General features: G+C 40.6%; 1 protein-coding gene across 1 annotated transcript in view; it reads right to left on the reverse strand.

Moving 5' to 3' along the window:
* Positions 1–12750: 12750 nt before the first annotated feature.
* The window catches only part of C7 (complement C7), a 73293-nt gene continuing 64203 nt past the window's right edge, over positions 12751–21840 (reverse strand). The window contains exons 16-18 of the mRNA XM_032278867.1: positions 19598–19688; positions 16612–16796; positions 12751–15152 (exon numbers count right to left, since the gene is read on the reverse strand). Of these exons, the coding sequence (XP_032134758.1) occupies positions 14971–15152; positions 16612–16796; positions 19598–19688 (458 nt within the window). The 3' untranslated portion in view covers positions 12751–14970. The remainder of the gene's footprint in view (positions 15153–16611; positions 16797–19597; positions 19689–21840) is intronic.

Here is a 21840-nt window from a genome sequence, read left to right on the forward strand (position 1 = left end):
GCTTTGAATTACGACCCACATTCCTCTTTTCAAAATCAGTCTTACGATAAACTTTAACCTGCCTATTCTCTCCCAGGTTGCAATTTATGCGTCAAGACTATGCCAGGTAATTTTCTACAAAAGACCCTGTCTGACATTCTGTTAAATCTCATCACCTCCTTTCTACTTTTATCCTAGAGCAATAGTGCATATGCATGCACACAAGCACGTGTATGTGTGTGTGCATGAGTGTGTTCATTTCTTCATAGTATTTGGATTGTTCTTTTGTTTTTCACAATGCACAGATGAAAGGTTACATACATGAAATTATATACCTAAAGATAAGTTTCTTTCTTTCTTTTTTTTTGAAAAGGAGTCTTGCTCTGTCACCCAGGCTGGAGTACAATTACACAATCCCAGCTTACTGCAACCTCCACCTCCCAGGTTCAAGCAATTCTCCTGCCTCAGCTTCCTGAGTAGCTGGGATTACAGGCACCCGCCACCACACCCAGCTAATTTTTGTATCTTTTAGTAGAGACAGGGTTTCACCATGTTGGTCAGGCTGGTCTCAAACTCCTGACTTAAGGTGATCCACTTACCTTGGCCTCCCAAAGCGCTGGAATTACAGGCGTAGGCCACCACGCCCGGCCCTGAAAAGAAGTTTCTAACACAGGTAATGGCACTCATTTAAAAAGCACCATTATGACCATCTATTAGCACCATTGTTAATATATTACTTTAGAATGCCCCTGTAAATTTATATTACTTATATTTTAATCTCTTCATCCCCAAGCTCTTTGGGGAAACATCTTTGTTTCTACAAAGCCTAGGAATCAATTAAATCTTTTGCAAAAGAGATTATGGACTAGAAGTCCATTTCTTCATTTATTTAACAACTATTTATTGAATACGTACAGTTTTATAAGTCATTGTTATAGCCACTGGAACCACAACAAGGAGGGAAAATAGAAAAATCCTGTTCACAATAGCAAAGACTTGGAACTAACCCAAATGCCCATCAATGATAGACCGAATAAAGAAAATGTGGCACATATACACCATGGAATACTATGCAGCCATACAAAAGATGAGTTCATGTCCTTTGCAGGGACATGGATGAAGCTGGAAACCATTGTTCTCAGCAAACTGACACAAGAACAGAAAACCAAACACTGCATGTTCTCACTCATAAGTGAGAGGTGAACAATGAGAACACATGGACACAGGGAGGGGAACATCACACACTGGGGCTTGTAGGTGGGTAGGGGGATTGGGGAGGGAGAGCATTAGGAGAAATACCTAATATAGATGACAGGGTGTTGGATGCAGCAAACCACCATGGCACGTGTATAACTATGTAACAAACCTGCATGTTCTGCACATGTACCCCAGAACTTAAAGTATAATAAATAATTTTAAAATAAAAGAAAAGAAAAATTGTGCCTTCATAGAGCTCTTATTCTGTAAAGTCTGTGTATAAATTCAAGGAATGGAACCAACCTCCCAGTGATTCCTGCCTCCTGGTATTCATGCCCCTGGGAAGTCCCCTCCTACTATGAATAAAACTGACCTGTGCAACCAATACAATATTTCAGAAATGATGGAATATGACTTCTAAGACAAGATCATAAATGATAGTGCATTCTCTTGATTCATTCACTCTGGAAGAAGCTAGCTAATGTGTCCTAAGGACACTCAAGTAGCCCCGGGGAGAGGTCCAAATAGCAAAAAACTCCTGCAAACGATGAGCACTCAGTTGCAAGGTATGTAAGTGAGTCATATCCGGAATGAACCCAAGAGCCCATTAGTCTACAGATGATTGAAACCCCAGGTCGCTCACACATTGATTGCAACCTAGGATTGAGAGATAAAATACACATGCCCAGCTACATTTGAATTTCAGATAAATGTTGAATTTTTTTGGTAAAAATATATCCTAGTTATATATTACACTAAATATTTATTTATTTACCCTGAATTCAAATTTAGCTGAGCATCTCATATTTTTATTAGTGAAATCTATTCAAGCAAAATCTAATGAGAATCTTTAACTAGAATCATTAACCAAGCTATTTCCAAATTCCTGAACCATGAAACTGCGTGGGATAATAAAACTTTGGTGTTTTAAGCCACTAAGTTTTGAGGTAATTTGCTAGGCACCAATAGGTAACTGTTACACAGAGAGTTTATGATCCCACCAAAGTTGTATACAAATTTCGGTATAGAATTGCATAGGTTCATTTTCTGGGTAATGACTTTCATGAAATTCTTAATGGAGTCAGAAGCTATTCCTAAGCATAACATATGTGAAACAGAGCAAAAAAAAAAAAAGTAGGGAAAACACATAGATTTAGTTGACTTCTTTTGGCAGATTATTTTAAGTCAAATGACCTTACCAAATAGTGCTATCCAATATAACTTCTGCAATGATGGAAATCATTTTTTCTTTCCATACTGACAAACATCGTAGCCAGTAGCCATGTGTATCAACTTGAAAGGTAGGTAGTTGAGGAATTTGATTTTTAATTTTATCTAATTAATTTTAAGTAATTTTTAATTTTATTTATCCATTTTAAAAAATAAAACCTAATTATTTAATTTTAATTAACAGAAATTTAATAGTCATGTATAGCTAGTAATTATGGTATTGCACAGGACAGTTTCAAAATGTAGGGCAAAAAGTATTAATAGAATTTGGGTTGAGCCACCCTAGAACTGTAGGATATCCTTAATAGGAGTGTAAATTCACTCACACAGGACTTGGTCAGGTATTTATATATCTCCACCACACCCCCAATCCTAGCATGCGGCATAGCGCCTTTCTCATTGATTGAAATTAGGTAGAATGGCCACACCAAACACATTGCCTCTGAACCTTTAACTGTCTAAACTCTCATCTTAGATTCACCTTGGCAAGAATTTCTGGGACTATCTTTCTCACAAATCCTGGTTCCACCACTTACTACCCATTTGACTTTGAAAGACTATTTAACCTCTCTGTACTTCAATTTCCACATCTGTAAAATCAGAATAATAATTTGATTATTATTATCTGACTATGTGTTAGTCCACCTAGGATGTTAAGACAAAATATCTAATACTTATTAATCTGCAAGCCACAGAATTTATGCTCACAGTTCTGGGACTGACAAGTCCAAGATCAAGGTGCCAGTAGATTCGGTGCCTGGTGAGGGCTCATTCTTCATATGCTCTTCTTTCTTGCTGTGTCTTCATGGTGGAAGAGGCAACAAGCTTCCACAGGCCTCTATTATGAGGGTACTAATCCCATTCATGAGGGCTACTTCGCTGTAGGGGCAAAGCCCTCATGGAGAACCTCTGCTAGGGCAGTGCAGAAGGGAAATGTGGGGTCGGAGCCCCCACACAGAGTCCCCAGTGGGGCACTGCCTAGTGGAGCTGTGAGAAGAGGGCCACTGTCCTCCAGACCCCAGAATGGTAGATCCATTAACAGCTTGCACCATGCACCTGGAAAAGCCACAGACACTCAAAGCCATGAAAGCAGCCAAGAAGGGGGCTGTACCCCACAAATCCACAGCGACGGAGCTGCCTAAGGCCATGGGAGCCCACCTTTTGCATCAGTGTGCCTGAATGTGAGATATGAAGTCAAAGGAGATCATTTTGAAACTTTAAGGTTTAATGACTGCCCTATTGGATTTCAGATTTGCGTGGAGCCTATAGTCCCTTTGTTTTGGCCAATTTCTCTCATTGTGAATGGGTGTATTTACCCAATGGCCGTACCTCCATTATATCTGCAAAGTAACTAAATTGCTTTTGATTTTACAGGCTCATAGGCAGAAGGGACTTGCCTCGTCTCAGATGAGACTTTGGACTTGGACTTGAGCTAACGCTGGAATGAGTTAAGACTCTGGGGGACTGTTGGAAGGGCATGATTGTGTTTTATGTGAGGATATGAGATTTGGAACAGACCAGGGGTAGAATTATATGGTTTGGCTGTGTCCCCACCCAAATCTCATCTTGAATTGTAGTCCCATAATCCCTATGTCATGGGAGGGAAATGGTGGGAGGTAAATGAATGATGGGGGCAGTGACCCTCGTGCTGTTCTTATGATAGTGAGTTCTCATGGTTTTCTAAGGGGTTTTCCTCCTTTTCTCAGCACTTCTCTCTCTTGCGCCATGTGAAGAAGGACATGTTTGCTTCCCCTTCCATCGTGATTCTAAGTTTTCTGAAGCCTTCCCAGTCATGCAGAACTGTGAGTCAATTAAACTTCTCTCCTTTCTAAATTATCCATTTTGGGGTATTTCTTCCTAGCAGTGTGAGAAGGGACTAATACAGTCTCCTTAAGGGTCTCAGGAAAATAAAGTTCAGAGGAAAATCATGTCAAGTACTCTTGAAGAAATTACAGATATCTTTTAGTCTCACTCCTGTTGTTTTTCTCACTCTGATTTACACATATAATCATTTTTCAATTTATGTTTACTTTAGGATGGAGATTTTGTAATGTTCATGGCCTGCCTAATGGCTGAGCATTGCTTTGAAGAACGCTGAATTATGTTATTTTGCAACTCAGTACTCTGCCCTTTAACCCAACAGTGGAAGCCAGTGTTCTGCTGGTAAATCAGGCCTGTTTAGTTTGGTTGACCCTGCCATGAAGGCATTTTTACCAGAAAGGAAAAGAACAAAGATCACAGACAGGAAGAAACAAATAGGCTTCCAGTGAAAGAAGCCAGAGAAATTGCTCAACTGGGATTGTCACATTACTGACATTGTTTCACAGGATAAAATACAGAAAAAGGCACTTCTGAAGCACTCACCAGACTCTAAAATTAAAGCAAAATTTCCCATGGTGTTTTACTCTTAGTTGAGCTGGTCTCCAACCCCACCATCATCCTTCAGATTTCCTCAGTATAGAAGCAGAGAATGCACAGTCAATTAGAAGGACTAGTAACCTGTGAGCTAATTAGGAACCTTGGCAGAGAAAAACTTTCTGATAAACAATTTTATATAGCTGCAGCCTGGGAATTATCATTTCTTGGGATTTCTCTTTCTTATTCATTTCTGGTATCCTGTAAACCAGGACAAGTAGAAAATGTGACAGAGTTGAGAGGAACATGGGGGAGGGACAGTAGAATTCATTACAAAAATGTGTCTGTGTGTGTACATGTATGTGTCTGTGTGTGTATAAAATCACCAAGTCATGACCTGAAAAAAAGGAATCTGCTTCCTACTTCTACTTTGTCAGACTTTCTTTATCCAACAAAAACGTCCTTACTTATTTGTATTCCTTCTGGACAAACTGTCCTGGATTTATTTATTGAGTTATGTGGTTATCCTAAAGGAAAGATAAATTTGGGGCATATAACTTTCCAAACATATGTGACTCATAGCTTCTTTTTCAATTTGGGAGCCACTGAAAAACACAAGATAAGAAATCCCTTCTCTTACATTACTTACCACTTCCTCCAAATATTCTGGGTCTAAGGATTAAAATAGCCAATACCCTAGCCTTTCTTAACTGCAAAGTGGTCAAAAGAGGCTCTATCTTGGAGATGGAGAGGCTGGGGAACTGTTTATTAGCCTGCAGGACAGGTTAACCAGGACCTTTTCAATTTTTCAAAGATAATAGGGGATGTTAGAATCTACCTTTACTCTGTTCTTAGTGGAATTATAAGAAAACCATTCATTATCCAATTCTCAAAGGCTGTGCTCAGGGCTGAGACACTGGGAATGTGCCTGCCCTGTGGATGGGGCAGAGAGGCCTGCGGGCAGGGCTTGATCGTGGCAGTCTACCGATCTGTTACATTCAGCAGAGGATAGAATAAAGCTCTTTTGACAATAGCAGAAAAGTTTTATTAAGAGATAAAGATGACCAAATAGCAAAGGGACCAAAGGTTGAATGAAAAATTGATTTAAGCTTTATTTGGAAGACAGTAGGCAACCAAAAGGGATTCTTGATCAAGACGGTAAAATGATAAAATCAGCATTTTAGGACATGATTAACAAAGTAGATAAACTGGTAAATCAGACAATCAGACACTAGCTGATAGATTTTTAGACTAAAGAAATGTATAAAGGAATGACAGAGGTGGCTGGGAGTGGTGGCACACACCTGTAACCTCACAGTTTGGTAGGCCAAGGCAGGTGAATCACCTGAGATTGAGAGTTCAAGACCAGCCTGACCAACATGGAGAAACCCCATATGTACTAAAAATACAAAATTAGCATTGTAGCGCATGCCTATAATCCAGCTACTCAGGAGGCTGAGGCAAAAGAATCGCTTGAACCAGGGAGGCGGAGGTTGCAGTAAGCCAGGATAATGCCATTGCACTCCAAAAAAAAAAAAAAAAGAGAAATGAAATGACAGAGATAATATTGCTTGGAAGATTTAAAGGGGTGAATCAAAGAAAACCCTGATAATTTAAGCCTAAGTGACTAGGATAAGAAAATGAAACTTCTTCTTTCCCAAGATAGATGCTTGTTCCCAAAATTGCAAAGCATGGAAATAAGAAATACCCTCAGAGGCCGGGGGCAGTGGCTCAAGCCTATAATCCCAGCCTTTTGGGAGGCCAAGACAGGAGGACTGCTGGAGCCCAGGAGTTCAAGGCCAGTCTGGACAACATGACAAGACCCCATCTCTACCAAACATTTAAAAAATTAGCTGGCCATGGTGGTATGCACCCATAGTCCAAGCTACTCTGGAGGGTGAGATGGGAAAATCACTGGAGGTTGAGGCTGCAGTGAGCCATGATGGCACCATTGCTCTCCAGCCTGAGTGACAGAGCAAAACTCTGTCTCAAAAATAAATAATATACCCTCAGTGATCTTGCATTCCACTTTTGGGGAGCAGACCACCATGCAGTTCATGTTTGGAATTGATTAGCAGGCTTCTTTTAAATGCTATTATATTTAAGAAATTTCTGCTTTTGACCACTATGGAGTGACAGGAATTAGATTTACTCTTCCACCTTAATCAACTAGAAAAAAATGAAAGTCAATGCTTTTTAAACATTTGACAACAGCTATTGAAGGATTGTGATCCCCAAGAGAAGGGAAACAAATGAGGTGAGACTTAGACTTGCCCCAGCTTACTTCCTGGTGGCGATTTTCAGGCCACTGCACAGGTAGATGGATTTCAAACAGTGTCCATTGGTTCCACTGAATTGAAGAACTAAAATCTGAGTTTGGGGAGTCAAGGCATTATAATTGATAGAGTAAATTGCCTGAGACCAAGGAACTGCACAAGGAGGAATGAGAGATCTGGAGCTCAGCAGAGTGGGACCCTTGCTGATCTGTGCTGACGACTGACTAGAGGCTGAACTGTGTGTAAGTGAGGGACAGAAGCATGAGAAACCATTAAGTCTAACAATTCCTAAAACTCATACAAGGAGGGATCATTTTATACTGCCACCAACCAGAGTGAAAGGACATAATACAAACTCTAGACTAAAGGTAGCTCTTGATTGCACTAAAAGATCTAACCTATTCTAAGTAAGTTAGCTGTGCATTAGAACAAAGTTCAGCACTAAACAATGTAAATTTGTGAAAAAGTTGTAAGTCGTTCAAAAAAGAAATAATATGAACCAGAAGAAACTTTTTCAAAATAATTGAAATGGACCCATAAATGCCAAAATTGATTGAATATACTAAAACTTTTTTAACGCTATTTAAAAATGTGCTCCATATGCTCAAGGCAATGAAGACAAAAATAGAAATATAAAAAAATCAATAAATCATATAAGTATAAAGATAATATATATATCCATATCTATGCGATTGGTTCTATTTCTCTGAAGAACCCTAATAAAGATTTATGCACTGAGAGTGGTTCTAAAGAAACAGAATTTCAAGGACAAATTTTCTGATTTGGATCTGAGTTTTAAGATGCTAATGACTCTATTTCCAGTAGTAAAGAGAGCACTTATACACCATGGCATGAACTGAAGATACACAAAATATCTGCATTGGATATTTCTGATCAACCACTTATAAGAAGCAGCAAGAACTAGACAACTAGCAGCATTTACTGGCACATGATAGGCACCACTGAAGTTTTAGCTTTAGATGCTAACATTACTCTTTTCTGGCATTTGAGTTTTGCATTACACATCCCAAGACTGAGTACCAGTGTTCTGTCTCAGAAGAGATGGTAATTCCAGCCTACATTGCTCAGGACCTATATTAGGTCTTTGAGGCACTGCTATTTCAACCTGAGAGAAAAATGTCTCTCCAGCATCAGCAGACACAATATATCAGATTTACAAATTCAATTTGATCTCTTTGTATTACTTGCCAGGATTGCCAAAGGGCAAGACTTTAAGGTAAAATTCCTCACAAACCCACTGAATGAAGCAACAATTTCACCCAAAAAAATCACACTAGTTCATAGTCTCCACTACAGACTGAATGTTTGTGTCTTCCCACCCATTCATATGTTGAAGCTTTAATCCCCAGTGCAATGGTATTTGGAGGTAGATTCTTCGGGGACTATTAGGTATAGATGAGGTTATGAGGGTGGGGCCATTTTGATGATGTTAGTGCCTTGGTAAGGAGAGTAAGAGACCAGAGCTTCCCCTCTGGCCACCATGTGAAAACACAGGGAAAACGTGGCCATCTGCAAACTAGGAAGCAGGCCCTCAGCAGACACTAAATTTGCCATCTTGGACTTTCCAGCCTCCAGAACTGTGAAAAATAAATGTTTGTTGTTTAAGCCACCAGTCTGTGTCATTATGCTATAGAGGCCTGAACCAACTAAGACAGTACCCTCCTTTGTCCCACCTAAATGGGAAAGAATGTTTATTTCAGGATCATAATTCCCAGTATACATCCAAAAGAACTGTCAGCTCCAGTCGCCTCCACTGTTAGAAGCTAAACTAGCAGTCTCTTCATAAGTCAAAGTCGCAAGATCAGCTTTTCCAAAACTTAAGCTTATCTGTCAACATTGTTTAGATCTTAGTAATTACTAAGCTTCCTCCTTAAGCCTTCTGGCTCCTTGGCTACCACAATTTCCAACTTCCTCACCCTAAATCAATGCTCCACAGGGAAAGTTTCAGTAAACCTTTATCTAGATTCAAAACAAGGAAGATAATTAGGATCATACTACCCATGGCACAAAATAAAAGTCTTGCCTATTTAAGTCTATGCTGACATTTCATAATACTAGCACTATAGCTATAGCAAGAAACCACTCCTACACAACTCATTAACTACGCTGCTGCCTGGCAAGACACAACTAGCATATAACACCCACAAGGTCTACAAGACAGTAAAGGGGCCAGGACTATAGTGAAACAGGGTGAGCTCTACTCCGGGAGATGAAGAGCTTTTTCAAGACTAGAATTTCTGCTAACTAGCTGTGAGACTGTGGAAAGTGACTGTAAAATGGACATTTTATTGAGCATATACAACCAGTATACTGAGCAATGAGGAGCATAGATCCATAAGGATGAGTCACTATTTTCACCAAGCTACATGAGATTGGGAACCAGATTTCCTCAAAAGTGCCTTTCTCTGCCACATTTAATGAATCTGTGTACCATGTCTGTGCAAAAACAGCCAAGCATTACATTATTAAGAGACTTAAGATACTTTGGAAGGCTCCCTATCATCATACTAAAGCTACTTAATCCTATAGGGTCACCAGGGAGTCCAATCAATGGGCTTGAATAGAGCTTTATATAATGCCTGACTTCAGGAGTTGCTCTTGGTGCTATCTGTGCACCAAGAGTTTCTGGACTTAGAGTTCAGCTGTGGCCCCTGATTAAATATTTCATAATGCTCACGTGGGTTGTGTATCACCTAATAATACATCAATCCTGAGCCTTTCATGTTAATCCCTTTCTCTTATGGATGCCAGGCAAAACTTTTTTTTTAAATAAGAACATTCTAGCCAGGTGCAGTGGCTCACGCTTCTAATCTCAGCACTTTGGGAGGCCTAGGCAGGCAGATCACCTGAGGTCGGGAGTTCAAGAACAGGCTGACCAACATGGAGAATCCCCGTCTCTGCTGAAAACGCAAAATTAGCTAAGTGTGGTGGAGCATGGCTGTAATCCCAGCTACTCGGGAAGTTGAGGCAGGAGAATCACTTGAACCTGGGAGTCAGAGCTTGCAGTGAGCCAAGATCAAGCCATTGCACTCCAGCCTGGGCAACAAGAGCAAGACTCCATCTCAAAAAAAGAAAGAAAAAAGAAAGAAAGAAAGAAAGAAAGAAAGAAAGAAAGAAAGAAAGAAAGAAAGAAAGAAAGAAAGAAAGAAAGAAAGAAAGAAAAGAAAGAAAGAAAGAAAGAAAGAAAGAAAGAAAGAAAGAAAGGAGGGAGGGAGGGAGGGAGGGAGGGAAGGAAGGAAAAGAAAAGAAAAAAAGAAAAGAAAAGAAAGAGAAAGGAAGGAAGGAAGGAAGGAAAGAAGGGAGAGAAAAAAGAAAAGAAAAGAAAATTATATTTTGCTGTTGCTGAAAATTCCTTGACTTCTCTGTGTTCCCAGTTAACTTGGGCAGCTAATTATTTTGTAATAGAGACTCAAGCCAACATCACATATGCTTTGTCTTTTAGTCAATGTTTCTCTGTCTTGGATATCATTGATCTGCCATGTACCTAAGCCCCCTACCCTAAAATTCAGAGCAAGTCTCCTGTCATGGAGATGCATGGAAATAACAGTGATAACAGAGCAGTTCCTATGTTTGTCTTTTCACAGGAAATTGTCTCCAGCCTATGAATCAAAAAGAACATTTTAACATGCTTTCTTCTCTCGCCCACCTTCTCACCTCTCGCCCACCCCTTCTGAAACAACGGCTGTCTTTCTATCTGGTCTTGTTAACCCTTGGCTGAGAAAGCAGATTTTTCTATGTGATTGATATCTTGAACGTAAATCTAGAGTTTTGCCATCACAGCCTGACAGGAGTAAATAAAAGGACAAATTGTAGGTGTGTTGGTTGTCACAGCAGGGGTGCCTATCATGGCATCAGCTTTCTTGTCCACGAATGTGTGAACTGCCTGAAAGGCCAAGGCAATTGAAAGGCAAGCATAAACCTGTCTGTTTTCTCAGATATTAACAGAAATTGCCTCCTACTGCGATCACTTTTCTGGCTTAGTGTTCTGAGAAAGAAACAGGCCATTCTGTTTCTAACCCAATTATTGAGTGCACTTTAGTCCATCAAGGGAGAAAAATCTCAGTGGACTGGTGCGGCTATTCAGTTCTACCAATCCCGTACTAAGAATGGCCCTCTTTCTCTTTCTCTCCTGTCTCTGTCTATCTCTCTCCTTCTCCTGCCTCCCCTTTTCTTTTTTCTCCTTTTCTTTTTTCTTTTCTCTTCTCTGTCTACCCCCTCTACTTCAGAGAGAGAGATAGAGAAAGAAAGAGAAGCACTGGATATACCTGAACACTCACTTCATCTTGTGCCCAAAGTATGCAGTATCTTAGTTTATCTTCAAGTGCGTGATGATGACCACTTCCACTAGCTATTATGCTGGTCTCCAAATAATCCAAATGCCTGTGGTGGGTGAGTGTATGTATAAGAAATGTGAATAGGAACATAAAGAAAATATAGAAAAATGATAAACCATGGTGCCATAGTTTGACTGTGTCTCCCAAAGTTCATGTGTTGGAAATTTAACCTCCAATGCAACCGTGTTGGGAGGCAGGGCCTCATAAGAAGAGACTAGGACATGAGGGCTCTGCTCCTATGAATGGATTGTGTTGTTATAACAGGAGTGGGTTAGTTATCATGAGGGTGCTTTTGTTTTGATAAAAGCAAGTTCAGCCCCGGCTCCAACTTGCTCTTTCACTCTTGTGCTCCTGCCCTTCCACCTTCTGCCATAGGATGATGCAGCTTGAAGGCCCTGCCAGATGCCAGCACCATGCTCACCCAGCCTTCAGAACCAGGAGGCAAATAAATTTCTGCTCATTATAAATTACCCAGTTGGTGATAATCTAATAGCATAATACAGACTAAGAAGGGGTTCAAAAATATTAATACACATACCTTGACCAAAAGAAAAAGTGACTAATAATTGGCCACATAAGTGGACACATAATAAGCTGGGCACATAAATGGAAACATACCAGGGAATGTGTTTCAGAGAATGCTGTACACACCAGCTGCTCAGGACTTGCAGCTCTGAACAGTTACACAACTGAATGGTTCACAAATTTCATGTGAAGCTGAGATTAGCCATGATCTGCCCAGCAAACAGGGGAACCCTCAGTCAAATTAGCCAGTTACCTGGCTAGTTGCTAGGTAACCCAAAGTTCCGGGGGTCAGTTGTCAGATTTCCTGCTTGTCACTCCACCTCCCCAACATACCCCACCTGTATACCAAGAATCCTCCTTCTCTTTCAAGGTGATTACAGGGGGTCCTGTACTAGGAAGGAGGGTTACATTCAACAATTTGAATAGGGCCATTAAATCTCAGGGTATAGATAAGCAGCATGTCTGTCATCAATTAGGAAATACATGAGATGTTAAAGGAAGGCACTTCTCAAAGTGATTAGGAAACATTCCCAGGCACCTTCTCTGCCCAGGTATCTTGTAGTATCCTCCTGAGTGGTAAGCAATGATCTGTGGGATGTGTCTTGACCTCCACGTAGCTCCCTGAAGCTAGTGATGGTTAATGCACCAGCCAATTTCCTTCTCTCTGTCTGTTCGTTCTGAGGCCCAAATGACTTTAATCTCAGCGATGCTTTCTGCTGTCTGCCTCCTCCAAGGCTATATCCCCTTCTATCCCAGATGACCCTCACCTGATCTGAGGCACAGAGAAGGGCAGGCAGGTAGAATTCTCACACTCTTTATTCTTCTTCCATTTATTTTTGTGGTATAAAATTGTTCCCTTAGCTTTCCTCAAAGCCTCTCTATAGGTATTCAAGAACTTATTTTGGAAGTTTCAAAACATTTTTTAAAACTTAATCTTAAAAATGACTTTCTCCTTGCTGACCTGCTGTGACAATCCTAATGCTCCACAGGCAGTTGTGAATGTCTCTGTTGGACTAGAGGAAAGGTCAGCACAAGAAATGTTCAGAAAACAAAAGGAGGCAAAAAACACAGTATTTCAAGACAACACCTCTTCCCAGCCACATTCACTGCTCCTCTCCTCCAACAATTCATTAATCCTTGACTTCTCCTTCAGTAACTCTGCTGAATTCTCTTCTCAATCTCTTAGTTACATTCACTCATTTCTTTTTTCAGACCTCAATCTCTGATGATATTTGATAATGCTGACCATATCCTCTGCATTAGAGGGGGAGGGGGCATAATGACACACGAGCAGTAGGAATCTCACTCCATACTAGCTTAAGCTAAGAGGAGAAATTTTGGAAGGATACTGAGCTATTTCCTCCAAATAAATTACTTGTTCAGCCTTTTGTCTCAGGGCCTGCATTTTCAAATGTGTCCTCCCATACAGGGTAGAAATGAACTGTTATAACCTCTAACAAATGCAGTTGCAATATCTGAATGTCATTGTTTTTAACCAATTGAACCCTGCCTCCTTGTAGCTTCAACATATTATATCTGCATCTTCCCTTAAGGCACACTTTGATATAAGAAGCTAGATCTGGATTAGACTTCAGGCAAGAACACGTTAACCATTCATCATGAAAACCTTCTCTAAAATGAAACAATACAGATGAAACAATTTTGAGGAATAGTATCTTTAATGAGTTTTCTAATCCTTGTCATCTGAGATACAGAAATATTTACAGGGTCAGAACAATACAGAGAGAGTGTTTGTATAATAAAGCATATTTTAAATTTCATTTAAGCCCTCTCATTTTTCCTCCCACACCTGCTTTATTTTTTGTTTTGATGAAAGAGAAATAAGAAATAAATAGAAGATCAATGCTTCAAACTAATCTACCCCTGTACTCCCTGAAAACTTTAGGACTGAAGTATTACTTATACTGAAGTATATTACTTATACTGAAGTGTAAGTAATCCACATTAGGGAAAACTCTTCTCAAATGCACAATCACACACACCTCAGGCAGGAACTGATGGTCTTTCAAAAGAAAAAAGAAGAGGGGCGAACTTCCGGTCCTGTGTTTGACACATACTAGAGAAAACCCCTAAAGAGAACACTGAATTGTATGTTCTCAGACAAGACGCCCCTGTGACCACAGCATAACGAATTCTGCTCTGACATTTTAGTGGTTCAATCTCCTGACATGAATAAATATTCCAGTCAGGTGTGGTAGTTCACTCCTGTAATCAAAGCACTTTGGGAGGTCAAGGCAGGCAGATCACCCGAGGTCAGGAGTTGGAGACCAGATTGACCAACATAGTGAAACCCCATCTCTACTAAAAATGCAAAAATTAGCCAGGTGTGGTGGCGGGTGCCTATAATCCCAGCTACTCAGGAGGCTGAGGCATAAGAATCACTTGAACCTGCGAGGTGAAGGTTGCAGTGAGATGAGATCGCACCACTGCACTCCAGCCTGAGCAACAGAGTGAAACTCTGTCAAGAAAAAAGAAGGGATTCCTTTCTGTGGTAATTGACTCAATAGGGTGAAGTGTGAGATTACTACTCAGGACAGAAATAATTTATATCTTGCCTTTTTTGTTCAACGTCCTCTTTGTATTTGGTTTCATTGAGGAAAACCAACCTCTTTAACCAGGAGATTACGTTCTTTCTGTTTTCCTAATCATTATGCAGAGTGTGTTCTGACCCTGGGCGTGTCAATCATACTTAATAAAATGAGTGGCCTAAATGGAACCTTCAAGTTTCTCTAGCACAATCCTCTAATTTTACAGATTTTAAAAAACCAAGGCCCGGAGAAGGTAACATGTTTTTCAAGAACACGCAGCCAGCCTGTGCAAAGGCTCATGAATAGTCTTCATCCTGACTGACACTAAAAAGGAGACAAAAGATTAACTCGGTTCAGATTTGGGAGAACAAAGGGTTGTCTTCATGCAGATGGCTGGGATTTGAGGAGGAAAGTAAACTCTGGAGAAAAAGGAAAAGCTGTCCAGTGGCCAGGTGTGCAGATGTTTTCACTCAGCCCCAGCTGCCTGCTGGGGGCCTCAGGAGCCTACTGGGTTTCCACAGCACAAGGCTTTATGCTGATGATGGAGATGCTCCGCCCTGTGCACCTCAGAGCGCCCACCTCACACTCAGACATCGTCTGCTCCTTGCCGTTCACTTCCACACAAATGCTAAACCCTTCTTCTTCGCACTCCAATACTTCTCGGCAGACACATTTGCTGCTCTCAGCTGAAAAAGTAAGTGAAAGAGGCTTAACGGTACATTGTGGAGGTGGGGGAGTCAAAGCACATCACCTCCAAAGTAATAATGTGGTGATTAGAGCTACAGAAGCTCCTGTCTGGAATGATATAATAAACTATCCCCTGGAAAAGTGGTAGGACCAGGAAATTGGGGCATTTTGCTCCACTCCAAAGAAATAGGTTTTCAGGTTGGTGCCAGCTCTCTATTAGTTTGACCCACACGGGGTGGTTCTATCCAAGTCAAGAGCTCGTCAACTTTCTCCCACCTAGAAGCTGCTGTCCCTATGAGCCAGCAATTGAGATCAAATGAGAAACCCTCAACAAAGAACCAAGTCAAGACTCAAACACAGAGAGAGAAAAAAAGAGAACTTAAACTTGATTTGAGAGAGACAGCATGACATACAAAAGACTACAAATCCAAAAAAACAAATCAGAAATGAGTTAGGGAGGCAAGGAGTCTGTGCACTGGAAGTATATGGTTGGATTACACCAGCCAGGAGTCTCCCAAAGAAAAGTAACAAGGTCACCCAGCAGACAGTGGTGACCGCCAAACCAAAAGGGACTCAGACACAGCTAGAGTTACATACGTCATCAGTCTGCTGCAAACTGTGAGGGGGTGAGGGGAAAGGTGCCAGTGGGTACAGGCCAAGAGGGCAGAGAGTGAGGAGCCAACAGAGACCTTACAAGTCATATAGTCCAACTCCCAAATTTACAGATAAGGAAGCCCAGGCAGTGACCTGGCTCCGGAGACTCAGCCATTCCCCTTTCATAGTATTGCCCAAATCCTGGGAGGCTTACTGTGCCCTTGAGGTGTTCAAGATCATTGTAACTGCTACCTGAACATAGCATTAGCAAATATTGAATCACAACATGAGAAAGTAACTTAATTTCCTATTCTCTTCAAATCCATCTGATTACTTCTAGAAGGAAGTGTCAGCTTAGTGCTAGTATGTTTTTAACACCCCTCTAACACGTGCTAAACTCACAGAGAAACAGCATAGTCAATGTTAGACCAGTATCTGGCTAGAATCCACAACTTTGCATTACATCTAATGTTTATAGTTACCTAACACTTATGGCAAGTAATAAATCCTTTTAAGGACGTGATATAAAGTTTTCATTTTAAAGTTACTTTTATGTCAGACTTTTAAAAATACACAATATGGATAATACAAGGACAGATCAAAAATCATGAAGGCGGAATGGAATCACCCATGTTTGGGAGAACATTCTCATCAGGAATGGGTTCTTATACTCTGAGGTCTGTAATCTGCCCCCCTCTCCAGGAAGGGGTATAGGAGAGGTCAGTGCACTGTCAAATCAGTTTGAGTTTTTAACATCCTCAAGTATCTGCTTTGGCCCACTGCTAAACTAGAAACCACATTTTAAAAAACCTCGGTACTGTGACTTCAGCATTCTTATACTTGCAAATATGAAAGGCCCCTTACCATCACATTTTCCCCACAGTGGGCAGGCACCACAAGCTTTCTCAGCTGAGGCAGGCAGAGTGCAGCTGTCCCTACCAGTAAGAGTGTAGTTTCTACCCTGACAGTGGAGAACATGCATCTTGCAAACTGTCAGAGGCAGTATCCTTTTGCTTCTCTCATCTCGAGCGCATACATCCAAGGAAGATCTGAAAAGAATTTTTAATAACATCATTTACAAGATTTTGGTTCTTAAAAGCTGAGAAGTAGAAATGAAAAGTGATACTCTGAGCTTAGTGCCCCCAGATGTTATCACCCAAAGCAAAGATAAAAAAGGATGGAAACTCAAATCCCCTTCATTCCTAGGGTCCAATCCACTTAGGTCTTCAAAATGATCATATTTGTATTTATTCTCTTCATTTGCTCACAATTTTTGCAAGTGTAGATATCTAGTGTTGATAGATGAGAAGGCAAGGTCTGCTAGCAACAGCTGGCAAAGAAGGAGACAGAAAACCAGCGGAAACCAAGCATTCAATATAATCATAGTCAAATGGGACCATTAATTGCAGGAGCAATGAACTCATCCCAGCCCGGCAGCCAAGAGTTCACGTCCATAAAACAGCATCATCCAAAAATGGATGACCCTAAATCATCAAGGGAAGATAAACATGTATTTTTCAATGCTACTTTTAAAAGTACCTATGTTTACAAAACAGTTTAGAAATAAGGCTGGGCGCTTATAATCCCAGTGCTTTGGGAGGCCGAGGCAGGCGGATCACTTGAGGGCAGGAGTTCAAGACCAGCATGGCCAACATGGTGAAACCCCTTCTCTACTAAACATATAAAAACTAGCTGGGCATGGTGGCACACACCTGTAATCCCAGTTACTAGGGAGGCTGAGGCAGGATAATCACTTGAACTCGGGAGGCAGAGGTTGCAGTGAGCTGAGATTGCACCACTGCACTCCAAACTGGGTGACTGAATGAAATTGTGTCTCAAAAAATAAATAAATATTTTCATAAACTGTGTTACCTTTTTCATAGGCATTGGTGTTAAATAATGGAAAAAAAATAGCTATTTAGAAATGTCACTATCAAAAAATTCCACATTTCTGAATGCTGACAGATAAGGTACGCATTATCATCACTGAAGCCTTAGACAACAGAACATTTTTGTATACCAGATGGAATCAGAAAGAATCTATATTCACACACTTTATTTAGTTCTAATATTTTCCTCTTCTATTAAAAGCTAAATTTAATTGGAGTTATTTATAAAGCAGAAACAAATCCTGTTGTTTTGAATCTATCTTTTCATCTGTTTGTTTAAACTTTAAATAGAACTTCCAACAGCTGAAAGGGCAAAGACCTTACAATACCACCTGTTGTCAGTATCTGAGACCATGGAATGACATGGAAATTCATCCTATAACTATTAACCACGGGCTGCAGATAAACTAAATGAAATGGGGAAGTTGGAAAGAGGAGAAAAGTGACTCAAAATAAACAATGATTATTACAGATTAGCAGTAAAGTCAGAATATTAGAATCAGAATATATCTACACTGACCACCATTTCCATCATGCCATTTAGGTATATTCTTCTTCACACCAGAAATTACTATATACAATAACTATTAACTACTGTAGGTTCAAGAAGTTAGATATGGGTTTTGATAAGCAAAATCATTAAAAACCAAGTAATTCGTGTTTTGGGTGTTTTTTTATTTTTCATTTTTTGAGATAGGGTCTGGCTCTGTTACCCAGGCTGGAGTACAGTGGCATGACTTTGGCTCACTGAAGCCTCAACCTCCCCGGCCTCAAGCGATCCTCCCACCTCAGTCTCCTGCATAGCTGGGACTACAGGAGCGTGCCACCACACTCAGCTAATTTTTTTATTTTTTTGTAGAGAAGGGGTTTCACCATGTTGCCCAAGCTGGCCTCGAACTCCTGAGCTGAAGCAATTGGCCCACCTTGGCCTCCCAAAGTGCTGGGATCACAGACATGAGCCACACACCAGGTCATCTTTCGGTTCTTAATTTTAAAAATGACCAGTAAGTCTGGAGGCTGGATAATATCTCATTTCCTCCCCAGATCCACGTTCTACTCTTCTCCACCTGCCTGGTAGGCTGACATGTATGGGCCACATCATGGGCTTCCTCAGCTTCTAGCTTCAGTAGGTTTGATCAATGGGGAGCACTGGCAGCACGCTCGAGGCAGGAAAGAGTACAGTTGACGTGTTTATTCCCCTAGCTCACACCTGTGGGATCTCTGAGGTCCCTAAAATGAGAGTGTCAGCTCCTCCTCAGGGCCATCTCCACACAATTCTCTTGGTCTCCAGTTTTTCCTGGATGCCCCTCTCCTTACTCCTTGGACCTGGCTATGGATTTACGGTTGAGCTGTTACCATGGGAATACTGCCATGGAACTTGTAGTTTCCTTTACTCTGTTCACATTTTTGTAAGTATTCCTGCTAGTAAAACTTTTCTTGTCCTAATTTAATTATGCCATCTCTATCCTACTAGGACCATAACACAGACATCTAGTAACTACTTCAGATATCCCCCTACAGTGAATGGAGTGATTTCAAGTTGGTGGCACTCTTAACAATGCAAATCTAGAGAAGACGCTTCAAGAATCAACAAAAGTGGCTGCTCTTTCCCTATCAGAATTGCTTTAAAAGTTATGTCCCAAAGGAATTTCAGCTCTAATCCTCTAAAGTTGCAAATCCTCAGCTGACGGTTTGTCATTTCGCTCCATTTTATATATAAGACAAGCAGTGCTCAAGTAGTCCTTCAGCCTTCTCCACTAGCCAGATTAGAACACTGCTTAATGCCATGGCTGTCGGCCCTAGCGACCCAGGGAAATAGCTGATGGACTAGGTCAAAAGGCAAACAAAGATCCTTAACGCTTGGTAAGCTACACTTTCCATCCAACAGAGACTAGCATCTAAGAAATCATCGCTTATCATGAATAAAATAAAATGGAGAAGTGAGCAAAGACAGCACTTACCCACATTCGTAGGGCATTTTACAAACACATCTTGAATTCTGCAGTTTCTCCCAGCGCTGACATTTAGGCACTGCCTGTGTTAAAGGAGTGTCTAAAAAAGGACAGGGAGATGGGATCATTAGGACAAAAGCTTCTTCATAGTCAACAAGGTATTATTTAAATTGCTGAACCAGGATCTGTAGTATTCTCAGCTGCAGTGAGCTTGCATGGGAAAAACAGCAGTAATAATCAAGGTGTAACACATTTTATAAACTATACAGAGTTTCTAGAGCCACATGACAAATAATTGCATTGGCAGCAATAGCTACTATCTTGTGAGCATTTACAATTGTCATGCACTGTTTATACATAGGGATATTTATGACCCCTAACAAATGCCCACCTAAGAAATCAGAAAATTAAGAGTGAAAAAAGTTAGGAAGTTGGTGCTACTTCACAAATTTTACAATTTGTCCAGGTAGGATGTAAGTCTACATTGGCATATACTTTTGCATCATAAAACTAGATAGTCATTTTCTATATCTATAAAGGTAATTTATCTGAAGAGCATGTTTTTATGAAGACATCAACTATGGAATACTTCCTTACTTTGGAAAGTTCAAGAGCTTCAGACATGACATGACAATCTTGTGAACATTCATAAACCTGTAAAAATGGTGGCAATGTGAAGTATGCCTGCCACGGCCAGCAGTCTCAGTAATAAGCCTCGTCATTAAAACACTTCTCTTGGTCAGGCGTGGTGGCTCATGCCTGTAATCTCAGCATTTTGGGAAGCCAATGCGGGCAGATCACTTGAGGTCAGGAGTTCAAGACCAGCCTGGCCAACATGGTGAAACCCAATCTCTACTAAAAATGCAAAAATTAGCCGGGCATGGTGGCACACACCTGTAATCCCAGCTACTCAGGAGGCTGAGGCGGAAGAATTGCTTGAACCCAGCAGACAGAGGTTGCAGTGAGCTGAGATTGGGCCACTGTACTCCAGCCTGGGCAACAAAGTGAGACATTGTCTCAAAAAACAAACAAAAACAAAAACCAACAACAACCAAAAAAAACCACTTCTCTTTAAAATGGTGTTATCCTAAATGCATCACCTATACCCTGACCTGGATCCTAGAACATAAAAGAGACATTTGTGGTAAAACAGGAGATATTTGACTAATGTGTGTAGTTTAGTTAATAGCATTGTGCTAATATTAATTTTTTAGTTTTAACCATGTTGTGTTATGTAAGATGTTAATATTAAGGAAGATGGGTGAAGGGTGTATAGAAATTATATCTGGACTTTACTGAAATCTAAACTTATTCCAAAATGAAATTTTTAAAAAATGGTGTTATCTACATCAGTTCTTCTTAACCATGGGCAGTTTTGTCCCCCAGGGGACATCTGGAAATCACTGGAGACATCTTTGGTTGTTACTGCTGCAGAGTGTTACTGGCATAGGAGGATGCTACTGGGAGGTAGAGACCGGGAATGCTGCTAAACACCCTGGAATGCATAGACCAGGCATCCATAGCAAAGAATTACCAGGCCTAAAATTCCAATAACGTTGAGGTTGAGAAGGCTTAATCTAGGTGTACCAAAACTTAAGTTCGATGATCAAGCCACGTAAATTAGTTCTGTACTGTGGTTAAAAATTTACTTTATCACGAGGCCAAGAGATCGAGACCATCCTGGTCAACATGGTGAAACCCCGCCTCTACTAAAAATACAAAAAATTAGCTGGGCATGGTGGTGCGTGCCTGTAATCCCAGCGACTCAGGAGGCTGGGGCAGGAGAACTGCCTGAACCCGGGAGGCGGAGGCTGCGGTGAGCTGAGATCGCGCCATTGCACTCCAGCCTGGGTAACAAGAGCGAAACTCCGTCTCAAAAAAAAAAAAAAAAAAAAAAAATTTACTTTAGAACAAATCCTGAAATTTTAGATTTTAATAGTTTGCTTAAATTATTATAATGTCTTCATGAAAAAAATATATTGATAGAATTACCTAGCCCAAAGAATGTTTGCATTGAAAAAGAACATAGTTTTGTCACCTTTACAGCTTGGTTAACCAAATAAACACACTCTTACGGCCCACTGAGAGTATGTACTTTTGCTATTTTAAAAGAAAATTTCTTCACATCAAAACTAACTACAGGAAGAGTAGGGGAAAGTGAGGAATTAATGTTTAATGGATATAGAGCTTCAGTTTGGAAGATGAAAAGAAATGTTGGGGTGATGGTCGCACAATGGGAATTACTTAATGCC

The sequence above is a fragment of the Sapajus apella genome, unplaced genomic scaffold (genome assembly GCF_009761245.1).
Source record: "Sapajus apella isolate SASKATOON/1434 unplaced genomic scaffold, GSC_monkey_1.0 scaffold11, whole genome shotgun sequence".
Taxonomy (NCBI): domain Eukaryota; kingdom Metazoa; phylum Chordata; class Mammalia; order Primates; family Cebidae; genus Sapajus; species Sapajus apella.